General features: G+C 40.1%; 1 protein-coding gene across 1 annotated transcript in view; it reads right to left on the reverse strand.

Annotated features, from left to right (window-relative positions):
- The window catches only part of LOC124720023, a 102,872-nt gene that overhangs the window by 20,132 nt on the left and 63,384 nt on the right, over positions 1-19,356 (reverse strand). The window contains exons 7-8 of the mRNA XM_047245273.1: positions 8,283-8,339; positions 3,889-3,929 (exon numbers count right to left, since the gene is read on the reverse strand). Of these exons, the coding sequence (XP_047101229.1) occupies positions 3,889-3,929; positions 8,283-8,339 (98 nt within the window). The remainder of the gene's footprint in view (positions 1-3,888; positions 3,930-8,282; positions 8,340-19,356) is intronic.

A 19,356-nucleotide genomic window follows, 5' to 3' on the forward strand; every position in this document is an offset into this window, starting at 1 on the left:
CACCCAACGTGCTCTAGAAGGTGTAAGTCAACTACCCTGGCCAGCAAGATCTCCGGATCTGTCCCCCATTGAGCATGTTTGGGACTAGATGAAGCGTCGTCTCACGCGGTCTGCACGTCCAGCACGAACGCTGGTCCAACTGAGGCGCCAGGTGGAAATGGCATGGCAAGCCGTTCCAGAGGACTACATCCAGCATCTCTACGATCGTCTCCATGGGAGAATAGCAGCCTGCATTGCTGCGAAAGGTGGATATACACTGTACTAGTGCCGACATTGTGCATGCTCTGTTGCCTGTGTCTATGTGCCTGTGGTTCTGTCAGTGTGATCATGTGATGTATCTGACACCAGGAATGTGTCAATAAAGTTTCCCCTTCCTGGGACAATGAATTCACAGTGTTCTTATTTCAATTTCCAGGAGTGTGTGTGTGTGTGTGTGTGTGTGTGTGTGTGTAAGAGAGAGTGAAAGAAAGAAAGAAAGAAAGAAAGAGAGAGAGAGAGAACTGGACAGAGTAATCAAGTTTAACAGCTTATGACACAGTTTTATTTCTTGAATAATAATGCTCTTAGTTACAAGTGTTTTGTGTCTTGCATTTATCACTGGCGACACAAAAACAATACGCAATGGAGTAAAAAAACTATGTTGGCCAGAAGCACTAAAGATATGCACTGAAGATGCTTAAACATTATAATGGGTGAACCAGAACTCCGCCTACAAACTTTCAGAGGTTGTTCAGGGATATCTCCCGAGTATTTTGGTATAAGGGACCGAGGACTCCAATGGCCAATTACGGAGTAGTAATGTAACTGCGAGCTATTCGGATTGTACAGCAGACACCACCGTTCCTGTGAAAATACCTTTGCAGCAGTGAAGATGCCTGCAATATGGAATAACCAGAATGTACGGCACACGACAGAATGCTGCAGCAGCCCTCAGACTAAACGCTGTACTGCAGCTCAGTGCAGCTGCCGTCGTCGAGGGAACAGCTCGACATGGCGTCCTTGTGCTGTTCTTCCACTGCATTTAGTGAACCTGCGTAAGAGGCGCATGTGGGCCAACTCTTCACTAGTGAACCCACCCATAGTATTGCCACGTAACACTGTTAATGCACAACTGGGACTGTCAGAAAACAAAACCTTCGACACAACCGAGCAAACAGGAGGGTAACGAGGTACGGAGGGCGTTACAGGTGTCAACAGCAGGCACCGTGGGCAATCGCGAATAATGTCTACATTTACACAGTTGTGTACTGTTTTCAGTGCAATACAGATGCCACACTAATTGGGACAAAAACCTGCAATGAGATGCCAGCAATCGAGTGTCCCTTGCATCGGTACACTCATTCACAAGGCACCTGAACAACTCTACATTTACGTACACACAGACATTCAAATATAACCAGGACAATAAGCTACACCAAACAACAATTATGAGCAAAACCTAAATTTTATAGTCTCATTCATTCTGAAATAATTCAAAAATAACTATTAAATTGACCTCCCAGCTCACTGCCTTCATAAGAGTCTCAATTTGACTGCCAGTCAGGAGAATTTATCCGCCACTCATCACTTCTTTCACCCTCGAGCAAGGATTTCAACACACTACTGCAGGTCTCTCAGTAAATGGCTGGAGGTGATAGAAAAGCGTACTGGCAATAGAACCCAGATCATTCTACACCAAAGCTGACCATCATCACATTACTAGTGTCAATGAATGAATGAAGACCTCGTATGTAAACAGTGGTAAGGGACAGTCAGTAAGAAATGTGGTAAGTGATGTGCTTCATTCTTACCAGTTAAAAATTGCACGATAAACCGAGCGAAGGAAACTTTTTATTTTCGCTAATGACAATTTTGTCAGTATGTGTGGAAATAAACAGTGTGAAGTGTCAAAAGCATTGCTGCGATCAGTGGTAATAAGTAGTGTACATGCCAGGAAAATGCTTTTCAGAGGCGAATTGTACAAAACTGAGGATGCTGTGGGAGACTATATTCTCAAATGCAACCGCAAGTCAGGTTGATAACCAGATAAATTTGAATATCTGAGGATGCTATGACTATATTCTCAAATACAACCGCAATTCAGGGTTATAACCAGATAAATTTGAATATTTAATGAAGTGTGTAAACAATGTCAAATTGTTTCCTTTACCATGGTTAATGTGATTTTACGTGAGGGAGTGATAACAGAAATGTTACGGGATACTCTTAGCATTGTTTACATGTTGCAGTAAGCTGCTTGCTAAAATTAATTTTGTAATGTGCTGGAACACAAATTAATTTTCAAGGTTGTTATACTTTATTACTAAGAAAATTGTTAATACAAATCTTAGTATCAAGAATGAAGCAACTTTAACATTTTAATTTTTTTTGTTTCACAGTAATTTTTCATTAATTCATCACGCAAGAACAGTGGGAAGTCCATATTAACCCATTTTAAGTACACTAAGTTTGCAGGGAAACAATATCAAGTGCACACTGGCAAATTTTTAAACATGCAATTTTTGTTTAGAGTTCAGCATTTTAAAAATATTTTGTTACTGTAAACATATTTGATAACAATGACTTACTCCAATTTTTTATAACTCACACTGTACATAGGTGAAATATTTTATTTATGAAATTTTACTGAAACTTTACTCCGCAATTTCTCAAAACCGCCAACTTGTCCTATAGTGCCGTTTACTACAAAGGTCTTCAAATACGAGTGTTGTGGTCATCATTTAAAAACTTGTCACTAAACCAAATAACTGCAGCACAATTTGCTCCAAAGAGAAGCAGCAGTACTATAGAGGCAAAATTCCTGTCAGTCACATTATATAATCATCTGCAGAAGGCCAATTACTCATAAAGCACTGCAGAGTTCATAGCAATCTTTGGGTTCTCTTGCACATCCTGTAAGGTATGCAGGAGGATTTCTGTTAAGTTTCGAAGATAGAAGATGACGTAGAGGTGGAAGCAGAGCTCTGAGGGCAGGCTGTGAGCTGTGCACGGATAGTTCAGTCGGTAAAGCACTTTGTCACGAAAGTGAAAGACAGGTTCGAGACCGGGTTTTGCACACTGTTCTTATTCTTTCTCGAAGTTCCAAATCGGCCACATTTCAGAGCAAATGAGAATTCATTCTTGAAGTAATAAACATGATTCTTATGAAACATTTAAACATTCACCAAATTCTGCAACGGCGAGTAATTTATTTACAACAGCGAACTAACTAACTATAATTGGAAGTACTGCCAATCCCATCTCTCTTCTAATGGACATATAGTGAAAGGCAGAGTTGGTACTTTTAAATTGAGTGTGTATGACTGCTGTATCAGAATAAACTCAAAGAACAGTGAAAATTACCTATGAAACTCTTCTTATTCCAAATCTCCTCCTTCAAAGGGTATAGAATTTTGCCATGGAAATTTAACTGCTATCATATTTATTCATCCCACATGGTCACATAATGTGATCTACACAATAAGCTTCCCATTTACTCATTTACTTGTCAGATACTTAAATTCAGATGAATTCCAACAGCAAGTATTGAACATGTAATACTACATCGCTTCCTAGTGCCTTACTCTGACAACTAATTTGAGATTGACAATTTACAGGGTATGAACAACTTCTAGAATTTCAGTATTACTCAGTGAAGTGTTCCACAATTGTAGATAATCAAGTTATAACTTTGGGCAGAGTTTGTGAGCTGACCAGATTAATAGTCTATCATGTAAAGCAACAGCTGATCAGCTTAACACATTTTTGTTAGTTAGCTCTTAAGAAGGGCACAGCCCAGTACTTCGGAAAGTCTCACTTACGTTTTTGTACACTGCTCAACACCTTGTCCGCACTATGACCGTACTCCTAAGTACCAACATAAAGCACATTCCCTATTACACACCTTACCTCTTCGAAACGCTGAACGGATCGATGTAATCGTCACAGTCCTGCAACAAACAAAACACATAAATTGGAACATACCTAAGAGTCATATATAAAATATGTTGAAATAACAAAGGTATACGGCTGAAAGGAACACAAATTCAACCACAAACAAAAGGCAATGTTATGAGGGTGGTTTGAAAAGTTCTCAGAACAGAATAGAAAAAAAAGCACTTACATCATTGAAACTTTTATAATTATTCAATGTATTCGCCTTGTAGATTAATGCACTCAGTCCAACGGTGTTCCAGTGCCTGGATCCCATCTCAAAAATGAGTTTCCTCCGGGCTTGCAAAATACACTCCTGGAAATTGAAATAAGAACACCGTGAATTCATTGTCCCAGGAATGGGAAACTTTATTGACACATTCCCGGGGTCAGATACATCACATGATCACACTGACAGAACCACAGGCACATAGACACAGGCAACAGAGCATGCACAATGTCGGCACTAGTACAGTGTATATCCACCTTTCGCAGCAATGCAGGCTGCTATTCTCCCATGGAGACGATCGTAGAGATGCTGGATGTAGTCCTCTGGAACGGCTTGCCATGCCATTTCCACCTGGCACCTCAGTTGGACCAGCGTTCGTGCTGGACGTGCAGACCGCGTGAGACGACGCTTCATCCAGTCCCAAACATGCTCAATGGGGGACAGATCCGGAGATCTTGCTGGCCAGGGTAGTTGACTTACACCTTCTAGAGCACGTTGGGTGGCACGGGATACATGCGGACGTGCATTGTCCTGTTGGAACAGGAAGTTCCCTTGCGGGTCTAGGAATGGTAGAACGATGGGTTCGATGACGGTTTGGATGTACCGTGCACTATTCAGTGTCCCCTCGACGATCACCAGTGGTGTACGGCCAGTGTAGGAGATCGCTCCCCACACCATGATGCCGGGTGTTGGCCCTGTGTGCCTCGGTCGTATGCAGTCCTGATTGTGGCGCTCACCTGCACGGCGCCAAACACGCATACGACCATCATTGGCACCAAGGCAGAAGCGACTCTCATTGCTGAAGACGACACGTCTCCATTCGTCCCTCCATTCACGCCTGTCGCGACACCACTGGAGGTGGGCTGCACGATGTTGGGGCGTGAGCGGAAGACGGCCTAACGGTGTGCGGGACCGTAGCCCAGCTTCATGGAGACGGTTGCGAATGGTCCTCGCCGATACCCCAGGAGCAACAGTGTCCCTAATTTGCTGGGAAGTGGCGGTGCGGTCCCCTACGGCACTGCGTAGGATCCTACGGTCTTGGCGTGCATCCGTGCGTCGCTGCGGTCTGGTCCCAGGTCGACGGGCACGTGCACCTTCCGCCGACCACTGGCGACAACATCGATGTACTGTGGAGACCTCACGCCCCACGTGTTGAGCAATTCGGCGGTACGTCCACCCGGCCTCCCGCATGCCCACTATACGCCCTCGCTCAAAGTCCGTCAACTGCACATACGGTTCACGTCCACGCTGTCGCGGCATGCTACCAGTGTTAAAGACTGCGATGGAGCTCCGTATGCCACGGCAAACTGGCTGACACTGACGGCGGCGGTGCACAAATGCTGCGCAGCTAGCGCCATTCGACGGCCAACACCGCGGTTCCTGGTGTGTCCGCTGTGCCGTGCGTGTGATCATTGCTTGTACAGCCCTCTCGCAGTGTCCGGAGCAAGTATGGTGGGTCTGACACACCGGTGTCAATGTGTTCTTTTTTCCATTTCCAGGAGTGTAGTTGTCAACTCCAGCTATCAGTTCTTTGTTTGAAGCGAATCTTCATCCACCAAGAAAAATTTTCAGTTTTGGGAAGAGATGGAGGTCTAACGGAGCCGTATCAGGTGAAGAAGGCGGGTGTGGCAACAATTCATACCTTAGTTTGTGTAATTTTGCCACGGCGACAGCACGTGTGTGGGTGCAAATTGTCTTGTTGCGGCACCCATCTTGCAGATAATGTTTTCATTTCTACTTCTTCAGTTAAAATGTGATATACCCTTTCAGATGCCATCTGGCAAGTGTGAGCAATTTCACGCACTTTCCATTGACGATCCTCTGTGACCACTTTGTGCACTTTTGCAATGATTTCTGGAGTAGTGACACATCTTGGCCAACCACTGCACGGATCATTATCTAAGCTCTCCTGAGCTAATTTGAATTCATCTGTCCACTTGGAAACAGTTGAATATGAAGGAGCAGAGTCCTCCAGTGTATTCTGGAAATTAGCACGCATGTCCTTTGCTTTCATGCCCTTCTTTATAAAGTACTTAATCACTGCTCAGATCTCAACTTTTTTCCATCTTCGCAAATCGCTATGTGGGAACAACAACAGAGCCGCATCACAGCCACAGCTCTCTTCCAAGAGCACTGATGTGGCACGTGTTTACAGGCAACAGTCAAATGAATATCACGTGAACAACTCGTTACGCTAGTGGCGATTTGTCATGTTTATTCCGAGAACTTTCCAAACCACATTCGCAGTAACGGCATTAATAACAATCCTCTGAAGTGGGAATAAGCACACATATACTCCATCTCATCAAGAGTATCTGGACACCTATTGGTGGACTTTTAATGTGTGTTGTGCCCAACCTTCACCTTTATGGCAGCTGGAACTCTGCGGGATACACTCTCAATGAGATGTCTGAATGTCTGAAGGAATGACAGCCCAGTATCCCCAAGAGCTGATACATGATGATGTGTGATGTCGGACGCTGGGGTCTGAAGCAAAGTCGATGTTCTAACTCGTACCAAAGATGTTCCACTGGGTTCTGGTCGGAACTCAGGACTGGTCGGCAGACCATTTCAGTAATGTTTCTTGCCAAAAAAAACTACTGCCAGACAAATGCTGCTGTATGACAGGGGGCACTGTAGTACCGATAAGTCAACAATCGTCTCTGAACTATTCTTCTAATGTAGGTAATGCACAATGTTGCGAAATTTGTGCATAACTTTAGGCATTTCGCATTTTTTTAAGCACAATAAGAGGAGCACATAATACATGTGATAAACCACCCCATACCGTATCACAGGTAACATTCTCTAGACATTTGCCAAACCCAAACCCTTCCATCCTATTGCCACAGGGTATAGCACGATTCTTCGCTCCACACTGCTTGTTTCAGTGTCACTTCATTCATTCACTGTTCAGTGGCGTTTTCTTTACCCCACGTGAAGTGTCGCTTATCAGTGACTACAGAAACACACGGCTATCAGGAGATGCTCAACCACTACACCCCTTCTTTTCCACACCTTATGCACAGTCACTGTGCTGGCTGGACTGCTAGGAGCACTTTGGAACTCACAAGTGACTCCTTCCGCTACGCTCGATAGTCCTCGTCCGTCAGTACATGAGATCTACGTGTCTCGACTGAGCTGCGGTCGTTCCTTCACGTTCTCACTTCACAGTCACATCACCGACCGTGGACTCTGGCAGCTCGAGAAGGGTCGAAATACCCCTGACGGATTTGTTACTCGGGTGATGTCTGACGACTGGTCCACATTCAGAGTCACCGAGTTGTCCTGACAGACCCGAACTCCTGTTACTGCTCCTCTGCTAACAACACATCAGCCGCCGCCACCTTCTGGATCAAAAGGTGTACTGCATATAAAGAGGTGCTCGTGGCAGCACGCAAGTCCTGTGCACAGAATGGAAATAACAGCTGTTCGATTTCTGTACAGTCGTAAACATCCTGAAAGTTCGAAAGACTGTCTCTGCAAAATCAGAGCTCAGTGAATCCAGTGAAAAAATGACACAGGAAATACAAGAGTGCAGTAGCTATGTTCAACAGGCGTTCGTGTACTGGTAATAGACACACAAATATACCAAAAAGAAAACTAGATCAACCCTCAGAACTGTCAGTGGAATCCTCAGTGAGGATAGGAGGACAGTTGAGGATGACCTACCTATTGTAGTGATGAGGAACAAATATAAAAGGGAGGAAACACAGTACGTCAAACATAGCACATTGGTAAGCACTGAGATGAACTACATTCCGGAGATGATAGTACTTTGTAAGGGTGGTTTGAGAGGAAGATTAAGCAGAAGCGGAACAATTATTGCAACTGAGAACTCTAAGGGAATGCAGAAGTTGGAGTGTGTGTGTGTGTGTGTGTGTGTGTGTGTGTGTGTGTGTGTGTGTGTGTGTGTGTGGGAGGGAGGGAGGGAGGGAGGAGGAGGAGGTAGAACGTGCCCCCCCCCACAAACACACAAGCACACACGCTCACACACATACGCACACACACAGATGGTTCATCCTATGCTAGTCTCTTTGATAACTACTGTCCCCACCTACACTTTACTGTGCCTAACGTATTCAACTTTGGTCTCCCTCTATAATTTAATAGCCAACAAATGTGGCCACCATGTACTTACAATTTCTTCTTTGATGATAACTGGCAGCTCCTGATCATGACCCACTTGTTCACATGACTGAAAACAAACACAAACACTTAAGTTTCCAATGATACACAACGCCAGTAATAGAGCTACTGCTACTGCTGCTGCTACTACTACTACTACTACTACTACAACTACAACACGTGCTGTCTGCAAGCCACCACACAGCATGTGAGAGTGGTCAAAAAGTCCATGGGATCATTTTTTCATCCATTGCTATTTCATTTGCAAATTAGTGAAATTACAGTACATCTTCATCTAAGCTCCAATTTCTCTGACAAGCAGAAGTCCTCACATGAGGGATCGACTTTTTGAAACCACCTATACAGTAGTGTAGGTCAGGGTTGCAGGTATCACACCCTGCAGCCATTCACGTTAGCAGGCTGTCTTTTGCGAGTAATCGATGAAAAACTCTTAGCGCCTTCAAAATAATTGTAATTTTGAGAGTGGTGGTGTAGGGTAGTGGTTAAGATACGTACCTGATGCACTGGAAGCTGTGTGTTTAATCTCATCACACGGTTAGAGGATTTTATTTTTAAATCCTTATCAAAATGACTGACAAATTTTAGTCAGTTAATTGGTTTAAATGCATTGTTTTGATTTCTAATCCTTCCCAACATCATTTTAATCATTGCATAAACACTCTTATTTGCTCTCATTTTTCATCCTAACTTTTTTTCATTGTGGATCTTTGTACGTGTGATTATAATTATTTTTGTATATTAATTTCAATTTCATTTCTTCCACTTTATTATTTTACATTTTCATCCATGTTCCTTATTTTTATTCCTCAATTTCCATAAATTTCAATTTATCCATAAGCCTTTCTTTCATTCAAATCCTTATCTGCACCATTTTATTCACAGTGCAACAGGAAAATATGTGTTTCTACAAAGATTGCCACAAGAAATGAACATATTTTAACATATACATTTTTGACACCAATTAAAAACACATGCATGAAGATGCCAAATGACAAAAAAATTATATGAAGAAAAAAAATTAGATCAACTAAAGTTCAAATGATGACTAAAGTTCAAATGATGATTAAAGTTAGGTGCAAATGGTTAGAAATTACATTTTAACCAATTAATTTAAGAAAAGTTAAGACCAAAGTCATTTTCATAGGATTTCAAAATCAACAATTTTAAATCACTGAACGAGATTCGAACCCACAACTTCTACGCATCAGGAAAGTATTTTAACCACTATGCTATGCTATGGCTCTGAGTATCACACTATTCTGAAGTATGTACACCGTTGTTGTTGTTGTGGTCTTCAGTCCCGAGACTGGTTTGATGCAGCTCTCCATGCTACTCTATCCTGTGCAAGCTTTTTCATCTCCCAGTACCTACTGCAACCTACATCCTTCTGAATCTGCTTAGTGTATTCATCTCTTGGTCTCCCTCTACGATTTTTACCCTCCACGCTGCCCTCCAATGCGAAATTTATGATCCCTTGATGCCTCAGAACGTGTCCTACCAACCAGTCCCCTCTTCCAGTCAAGTTGTGCCACAAACTTCCCTTCTCCCCAATTCTGTTCAATATCTCCTCATTAGTAATGTGATCTACCCATCTAATCTTCAGCATTCTTCTGTAGCACCACATTTCGAAAGCGTCTATTCTCTTCTTGTCAAAATATTTATCGTCCACATTTCACTTCCATACATGGCTACACTCCATACAAATACTTTCAGAAACTATACCCTGGCACTTAAATCAATACTCGATGTTAACAAATTTCTCTTCTTCATAAATGCTTTCCTTGCCATTGCCAGTCTACATTTTATATCCTCTCTACTTCGGCCATCATCAATTATTTTGCTCCCCAAATAGCAAAACTCCTTTACTACTTTAAGTGTCTCATTTCCTGATCTAATTCCCTCAGCATCACCCGACTTAATTCGACTACATTCCATTATCCTAGTTTTGCTTTTGTTGATGTTCATGTTATACCCTGTTTTTAAGACACTGTCCATTCCATTCAACTGCTCTTCCAAGTCCTTTGCTGTCTCTGACAGAATTACAATGTCATCGGCGAACCTCAAAGTTTTTATTTCTTCTCCACGGATTTTAATAACTACTCCAAATTTTTCTCTTGTTTCCTTCACTGCTTGCTCAATATACAGATTGAATAACATCAGGGATAGGCTACAACCCTGTCCCACTCCCTTCCCAACCACTGCTTCCCTTTCAGACCCCTCGACTGTTATAACTGCCATCTGGTTTCAGTACAAATTGTAAATAGCCTTTCGCTCCCTCTATTTTACCCCTGCCACCTGCAGAATTTGAAAGAGAGTCTTCCACTCAACATTGTCAAAAGCTTTCTCAAAGTCTACAAATGCTAGAAACGTAGGTTTGCCTTTCCTTAATCTTTCTTCTAAGATGAGTTGTAGGGTCAGTATTGCCTCACGTGTTCCAACATTTCTACAGAATCCAAACTGATCTTTCCTGAGGTCAGCTTCTACCAGTTTTTCCATTCGTCTGTAAAGAATTTATGTTAGCATTTTGCAGCCGTGGCTTACTAAACTGATAGTTCGGTAATTTTCACATCTGTCAACACCTGCTTCCTTTGGGATTGGAATTATTATATTCTTCTTGAAGTCTGAGGATATTTCGCCTGTTTCATACATCTTGCTCACAAGATGGTAGAGTTTTGTCAGGCCTTTCTCTCCCAAGGCTGTCAGTAGTTCCAGTGGAATGTTGTCTACTCACAGGGCTCTGTTTCAACTCAGGTCTTTCAGTACTCTGTCAAACTCTTCACGCAGTATCATACCTCCCATTTCATCTTCATCTACATCCTCTTCCATTTCCATAATATTGTCCTCAAGTACATCGCCCTTGTATAGACCCTCTATATACTCCTTCCACCTTTCTGCTTTCCCTTCTTCGCTTAGAACTGGGTTTCCATCTGAGCTCTTGATATTCATGCAAGTGGTTCTCTTTTCTCCAAAGGTCTCTTTAATTTTCCTGTAGGCAGTATCTATCTTACCTCTAGTGAGATAAGCGTCTACATCCTTACATTTGTCCTCTAGCCATCCCTGCTTAGCCATTTTGCACTTCCTGTCGATCTCATTTTTGAGACGTTTGTATTCCTTTTTGCCTGCTTCATTTACTGCATTTTTATATTTTCTCCTTTCATCAATTAAATTCAATATCTCTTCTGTTACCCAAGGATTTCTATTAGCCTTTGTCCTTTTACCTACTTGATCCTCTGCTACCTTCACTACTTCATCTCTCAAAGCTACCCATTCTTCTTCTACTGTATTTCTTTCCCCCATTCTTGTCAATTATTTCCTAATGCTCTCCCTGAAGCTCTCTACAACCTCTGGTTCTTTCAGTTTATCCAGGTCCCATCTCCTCAAATTACCACCTCTTCAGTTTTAATCTACAGTTCATAACCAATAGCTTGTGGTCAGAGTCCACATCTGCCCCTGGAAATTTCTTACGATTTAAAACCTGGTTCCTGAATCTCTGTCTTACCATTATATAATCTATCTGAGACCTTCCAGTATCTCCATGCTTCTTCCATGTATACAACCTTCTTTTATGATTCTTGAACCAAGTGTTAGCTACGATTAAGTTATGCTCTGTGCAAAATTCTACCAGGCGGCTTCTTCTTTCATTCCTTACTTCCATTCCATATTCACCTACTACGTTTCCTTCTCTTCCTTTTCCTACTATCGAGTTCCAGTCAACCATGACTATGAAATTTTTGTCTCCCTTCACTATCTGAATAATTTCTTTTATCTCATCATACATTCCATCAATTTCTTCGTCATCTGCAGAGCTAGTTGACATATGAACTTGTACTACTGTGGTAGGCGTGGGCTTCGTACCTATCTTGGTCACAATAATGTGTTCACTATGTTGTTTGCAGTAGCTTACCCACATTCCTATTTTCCTATTTGTTATTAAACCTACTCCTGAATTACCCCTGTTTGATTTTGTATTTATAACTCTATATTCACCTGAGCAGAAGTCTTGTTCCTCCTGCCACCAAAGTGCTACATCTGACTTTCACCTATCCATCTCCCTTTTTAAATTTTCTAACCTACCTGCCCGATTAAGGGATCTGACATTCCACGCTCCAATACATAGAATACCAGTTTTCTTTCTCATGATAACGACGTCCTCTTGAATAGTCCCCGCCCGGAGATCCGAATGGGGGACTATTTTACCTCCGGAATATTTTACCCAAGAGGACGCCATCATCATTTAATCATACAGTAAAGCTGCATGTCCTCGGGAAAAATTACGGCTGTAGTTTCCCCTTGCTTTCAGCCGTTCGCAGTACCAGCACAGCAAGACCGTTTTGGTTAATGTTGCAAGGCCAGATCAGTCAATCATCCAGACTGTTGCCCCTGCTATCACTGAAAAGGCTGCTGCCCCTCTTCAGGAACCACATGTTTGTCTGGCCTCTCAACAGATACCCCTCCGTTGTGGTTGCACCTACGGTACGGCTATCTGTATCGTTGAGGCACGCAAGCCTCCCCACCAACAGCAAGGTCCGTGGTTCCTATCATTCCCTTTTCAGTGTAGATCTTTGTACATGTGATCATAATTGTTTTTGTATATTAATTTCAATTTAATTTCTTCTACTTCATTATTTTACATTTTCATCCATGTTCCTTATTTTTAATCTTCAATGGCCTTGCATTTCAATTTATCTACAAGGCTTTCTTTGATTCAAATCCTTATCTGCAGGAAATTGTGTGTTAAAAGTTTGTATGAAGATTCTCATAATAAAGTTACATATTTAAACTTACACATTTTTGAAATCACTGTTCAGCAAATATAAACAGATTATTTTTTCCTTTTGTTTTATAATGACAGAGCAGCATTTTCAAACATTTATATATTATGATAGATAAATCCCACTCCTGGCGATCTCCCTTATGAATGTATCAATCCAGGGGCATTCACAAGGAAGCAATATGTTCACTGAATTGATCTAGGGATTGCACTATTTGAAGATAACGCCACTACGATGCACGGCAGAAACCCACCTACACATCTACCCCCCCCCCCTCCTCCCCCCCAATACTCAGTAGCAAACCCCATGACAATTCTTTCATTGAATATCTAGGTGTGATTTCCGTTATGATTGCTGCGATTGAGTAGAGCGCGCCTGTGTTTTATATAACAATACAAACAAAGATGACAATCAATATATAAAGAAAGATGCACTGTTGCCAGTGACAATGTAATTTGACATTAGGACTATCGAGAGTCCGAAACACTGTGCAAAGACGAGTTGGAGCATCTTCAAAACAATAAAATAAAAACACAGAAAAAAATACCTCTTTGAAACATTAAACAAATTTTGTGCTAAAAGTCATTGAATTAAAAGTATCCATTTACTTGGACGCAAAAAAAATTAAAAAATGGAGGAATTCCAATATTTCCAGGACAAAAAGAAAGAAATAAGCAGATAAATGAAATTCTAAACGACCTAGAAGAGATGAATGGCTTCAGTATGACAACGCCTTTTACGACACTATCCAGTCCATTCAGCTGCTCTTTCTAGTTCTTCACCATCTCTGACAAAAACGCAATGTTGTCGGCAAACTTCAAAGTTTTTATTTCTCTTCCTTTAAGTTTAATTCCCTTTCAAACACACTTGGTGCACACACTCAATAACATGGAGGATAGGCCAGAACCTGCTCCACTCCCTTCTCAACCACTGCCTACCTTTCACATCCCTTGACTCATATCCGCAGTCCCATTTCTGTACAATTCTAAGATAACATTCCAATCCCTGTATCCTATCCTCGATATGGTCAGAATTTCAAAGAGTGTATTCCACTTTACTAAGTAACATGAACACAGCAATACACTACCTCAGTGCTACTCGGTTTTGCTACCTTACAACTGCCATACCAACTGATCCGGTTATCAGCTTCCTTTCCTAATGGTGGGTGTAATTAATCTCAGGCCCCTGGCTTAAACATTACTATGGTAAGCTACCAATTACCAAAGTTACCAAAAGGCTTTTCAAAGAATTCCTTGCAAGTGGCTTCCAACTAAATCGCATGTCTACAGATATCTTTTCAATTCTGTAATCAGATTTGTGATTTCCCATCAGAAAGGTCATAGTTCATAGTAACTGATGAAAAGCCATCAGGTAGAACAGAACTGATGTCTGGCATTCCCAGAGGAAGTGTTCTATGGCCCTTTACTCTTCCTGATCTGCATAAACGATTTAGGAGCCAATCCGACCAGCCCTCTTACTTTGTTTGGAGATTATGCTGTCATTTACTGTCTCGTAAGGTCACCAGGAGATCCAAACCAGTTGCAAAATGATTTAGACAAGGTATCTCCATTACGCAAAAAGTGGCAACTGACCCTAAATAATGGAAAGTGTGATGTCATCCACATGGGCAATAAAAAAGAATTCACTAAATTTCAGTTACACAATAAATCACAAATCTAAAAGCTTCAATCTAACTAAATACCAGGGATTACAGTTACAAACAAATTCGTTCAATCACACAGATAATCTTCTGGGGAAAGCGAACCAAAGACTGCATTTTATTTGGCAGAACACTTAGAAGATTCGACAAATCCACTAGAGAGACTGCCTACACTATATTTGTCCATCCTGTGCAATAGTATTGCCGTGCAGTATAGGGTCCTTACCAGGTATGACTGACAAAGGACAAGTTCAAACAAGAGCAGCTGATTCTGGGTTATCACAAAATAAGGAAAACTTTGTCGTGAACACAATACATGAAATGGGGTGGCAATGACTAGAACAAAGGGGTTTTTGCTGTGGTGGCAATCATTAGAACAAAGGTGTTTTTGCTGTGGAGAGATCTTTTCACGAACTTTCAATCTCCAACTTTGTCCACCGAATGCGAAAATATTTTGCTGATAACCACATACACTGGGAGGTATGATCATTGTAGTAAAATGGTTCAAATGGCTCTAAGCACTATGGGACTTAACATCTGAGGTCATCAGTCCCCTAGACTTAGAACTACTTAAACTTAATTAACCAAAGGACATCACACACATCCATGCCCGATGCAGGATTCGACCGTAGCAGCAGCGCAGTTCCAGACTGAAGTGCCTAGAATCACTCGGCCACAGGGGTCGGTGATCATTGTAATAAAGTAAGAGAAATCACAGCTCGCATGGAAAGATTTCAGTGTTCGTTCTACCTGTGCACCGCTCGAGAGTGGAAAGGCAACGAAAGAGAGTGAAAGTTGTTTGATGAGTCCTCTGCCAGGCCCTATAGTGTGAATTGCAGAGCAGTCATGTACATGTAGACACAGATAGAAATGAAGAGCAGTATAAGGTGGTCAGCATTTTAAAATTGTGTTACTGTAAACATAAGGGTGAACCCATATGATGTGGTCCAGTGATGGTTACTTGACCATTTTTAAATATTTTAATTTTTTTATGTGTGATTGCACTATATTTGAGAAGTTCAAAAGAGTTATTTAAAATAACTTATCTTGCACCTTTAATGGATGGCGGCCATTTTTATTTGTAGGCGAGCGACGATTTTTCAGTCTGTAGACATTAGCAAAAATTTGAATATCTCTGTATTGGGTTACGTTATTACACTGCAATTGACACGATTTTTTTTTTTTTTTTTTTAAGGATAAGTGTTCTCTACAACATTATCTATTACACAAAATACCCTAAATTCAAAAATAACCGGTCAAAATGACCTGCACAGCTTGGTATCCAAATTTCAAAATTCTACTTTTTAGGCCCAAAAATAACATACAAGGAGCTATTTATAAGAGTCTATTTTTCCTTTAGTTAGATATCACACACTACTAGCCTCATATAGAGCAAGAACACTTACAAATGTTTCCTTAATTTTTTATGAATTTTTGAAATCTGAAAATTTTCATTTTTTTGTAAAGTTTGGGGTTACGTTATCTCAAGTGGGACTGAGTATAAAAATATGATTTTTGCACAGTTTGTACACCTATATGGTAGCAATGTACTGTAAAACTTTAAACATCGCTATCTCACTGTAAACAAAGATACAAATTTTTGAAAATGAGGAAATAATTCACATTACTCTACAACTGATCTCATGCTGTTGCCTATATGAATGGTTTATTATTTCATTGTGATAAAATTTAATTGTGACATCTATTTAATTAACACTATAACCCAACATTCATTTAGTTTATTTATTTTCAATAATGAAATATTGAACAATAGGAGCTTTCGCTTTTGTTCTATGGTAATAAAAATGCCCATTTACGTTTAGGTTTATTCTCAATAAAGAAATACATTATCGCTGGGTGTGGCATTGTTGTAGCCAGTCTGTTCTGAAACCTCTGTTGGATTGGATGTACATACTTCAATTTGTAATTAACTTTGAGAGATTAACTGGAATGCAATAACATGGATGAACAGTGCTCTGTTGGACAGATAGCAAGTGAAGTGTATCACAAAACAGTTTATGGTTCAGTTTCAAAAAACTTGAAAGATGTCAATGACTGTGATGAAGTTAGACAAACTTTGTTTAAATTTCGAGTAAGTTCTTCTGTAACATCAGTGTGTGATTATCATGAGAAGAAATATATTCTGAAGTACAACCACATTTTTGTAAGAAAGTTCTGTGGTCCACTTAAAGTTCATAAAAAGCCTATTACTAAAGGTTTGAGGGAAATGAAACTTGAACATTTGTCCTTGTTATGTGAGAGTGAAACAGCGTCCCAAATGAAATGTAACGAGATTCCTGGAAATGCCTTGTGCCCAAATTGTTACTCAAAAATATTTGTTGTGAATCCAGAACCAGAATCATGTAACCTAGTTAATGACATTTATATTCCTAATGAGGAAGCTGTTAGAATATTGGATTTTGCTTGTCCTAAGTTAGATGTATCTCGTGCTTCGAAAATAATTGACTTAAGTAGCAGAAAAAGAAAAGCAGCTATTGAAAATAAGGTACAACAAATTTCGGACAAAATTAGAAAAGACTTGGAATCATGCTTTAATATTGCAGATACCAACATTATTTCTAAAGAAGAAGAAAACCTACCACCAGCATCATCTGACACTGAATATTTGAGGTTAATAGAGAAATTAAAAATTAAATCTTCAGGGACATCTAAAGAGGAAAAAGTTAAAATTTTAAGTTTGCTCCCTGACTCATGGTCAAGAGAAAAAAATTGTTCATGAATTCAACGTTTCTCATCATTTGGTTACACTAACTCGAAAATTAGTGAAAGAGCAAGGGATTCTTCCAGTTTTAGGAAAGAAGAAAGGAGTAGGTATAAGTGAAGAAACAATTAAAAAGATCCAGTAGTTTTTTTGAAGATGATGAAAACAGTAGAATGTGCCCTGGTTGCGAAGTCAGCAAAATAGTTGTTATAAATGGAGTTAAAGTAACAAAGCAGAAACGACTAGTGCTGTCAAATTTAAATGAACTTTATGTACCTTTCACAAATTCTCACCCTAAATGCAAAATTGGAAGGTCAAAATTTTGTGACCTCCGCTGTGGTTTGCAATTTTGTCAAATAAAGACATGGTTAAAGACAGTGGCTCTTATACAAAACAAAGTCTTATTGTATGTACCTAGAATAGTATTACTTATGGAACTAAATACTAATAAATTATAATATATTATCACTGATGTTCAAATAGCACATAAGGATTTCACACAGTTCTTGCCCACATTTGTGTGTCGTTATGTAAAATAAGTTTGTAGTGGTATAATTCACAATATTTTGGCTGGATCCTCAGGGACACACTCCGTATGTGTTTGTTTATATCATCAAATCGACAAACTGATGATTGCGGGTGCAAAACTCAAGTGATCTTAAGCACAAAGAATTACTAGATTTAATTGTCTGTAACACTAACAGTTATGACTACATGATGGGTTTGTGTAATAAATGCCCTGGTAAGGAAATAGTTATTGGATTGTTTCACGAATATGATGAGGAAATGCCAAACAGTATTAACTTCCAACAGTGGATCACAACTGACAGGGCAGAAATGATAACAATGGTTAAATCCCAGGAAGAGTACTTGGAATCTCTAATTGATAATTTACAAAAACTCAGAAGTCACCAATATGTTTCTAAAATCCAAAGTAAGTTTTTGAAGGACAAAAAAGCACAACTTCATGAAACTGAATGCATAGTGCTAGCTGATTTTGCAAAAAATTTTACATTGGTGATCCAAGATGCAATACAAGGGTACCACTGGGTCAATGACCAGGCAACAGTGCATCCATTTATTCCCTACTTTAAAAATGAGAAAGATGAAGTTTGCAATTCTTCAATTTGTATTCTAAGTGACTACTTGGAGCACAACACTTAGGCTGTAGATGTGTTTCAAAAGTATGTAATAAATTACATAAAGGAACATTTTCCCAAGGTTGAGAAGCTGATATACTTTTCAAATGGAAGTGGTAGTCTGTATAAGAACAAAGAGAATTTTTCAAATAAGTGCAACCACAAAATAGACTTTGGGTTGGAGGCTGAATGATACTTTTTTGCATCTTGCCATGGTAAAAATGCATGTGATGGAGTAGGAGGTATAACAAAGCGTGAAATAAGTAAAGCCGGCCTACAAAGACCAATCACAGACCAAATTCTCACAGTACAGGACACGTGCGTCTTTTGTAAGGATAATATTATAGGCATTACCTATTTTCTGATCAAGAAAGAAGAAATGGTTCTGCATATGAAAACAACACTTCAAACCAGATTTCAAAATTGTATAGCAATAAATGGAACAGAGCATTTCCACAAATTCCTTGGCACTGCAGAAAACTTAGTTCGATGCTATGTAACATCAGAAACCAAAATTAATGAGGATCATTGTGTCAGTAAAATTACATCTCTTCTGGCTTTAACGTTGAATGACATAGTGGCATGTGTGTATGATGGACAGTGGTAGCTTGCAGTGGTTGAAAGAATAAGTTTGGAAAACAATGATGTTTTTGTGCATTTTTACCACCCTGCTGGCCCAAGAACATCATTCAAGAAATCTACTAATGACAAAGTCCGGATACCAATGAAAAATGTTTTCCATGCTGTCTGAAGAAATAAGTGTTCTTAATATT

The sequence above is a fragment of the Schistocerca piceifrons genome, chromosome 11, assembly GCF_021461385.2.
Source record: "Schistocerca piceifrons isolate TAMUIC-IGC-003096 chromosome 11, iqSchPice1.1, whole genome shotgun sequence".
NCBI classification, from domain to species: domain Eukaryota; kingdom Metazoa; phylum Arthropoda; class Insecta; order Orthoptera; family Acrididae; genus Schistocerca; species Schistocerca piceifrons.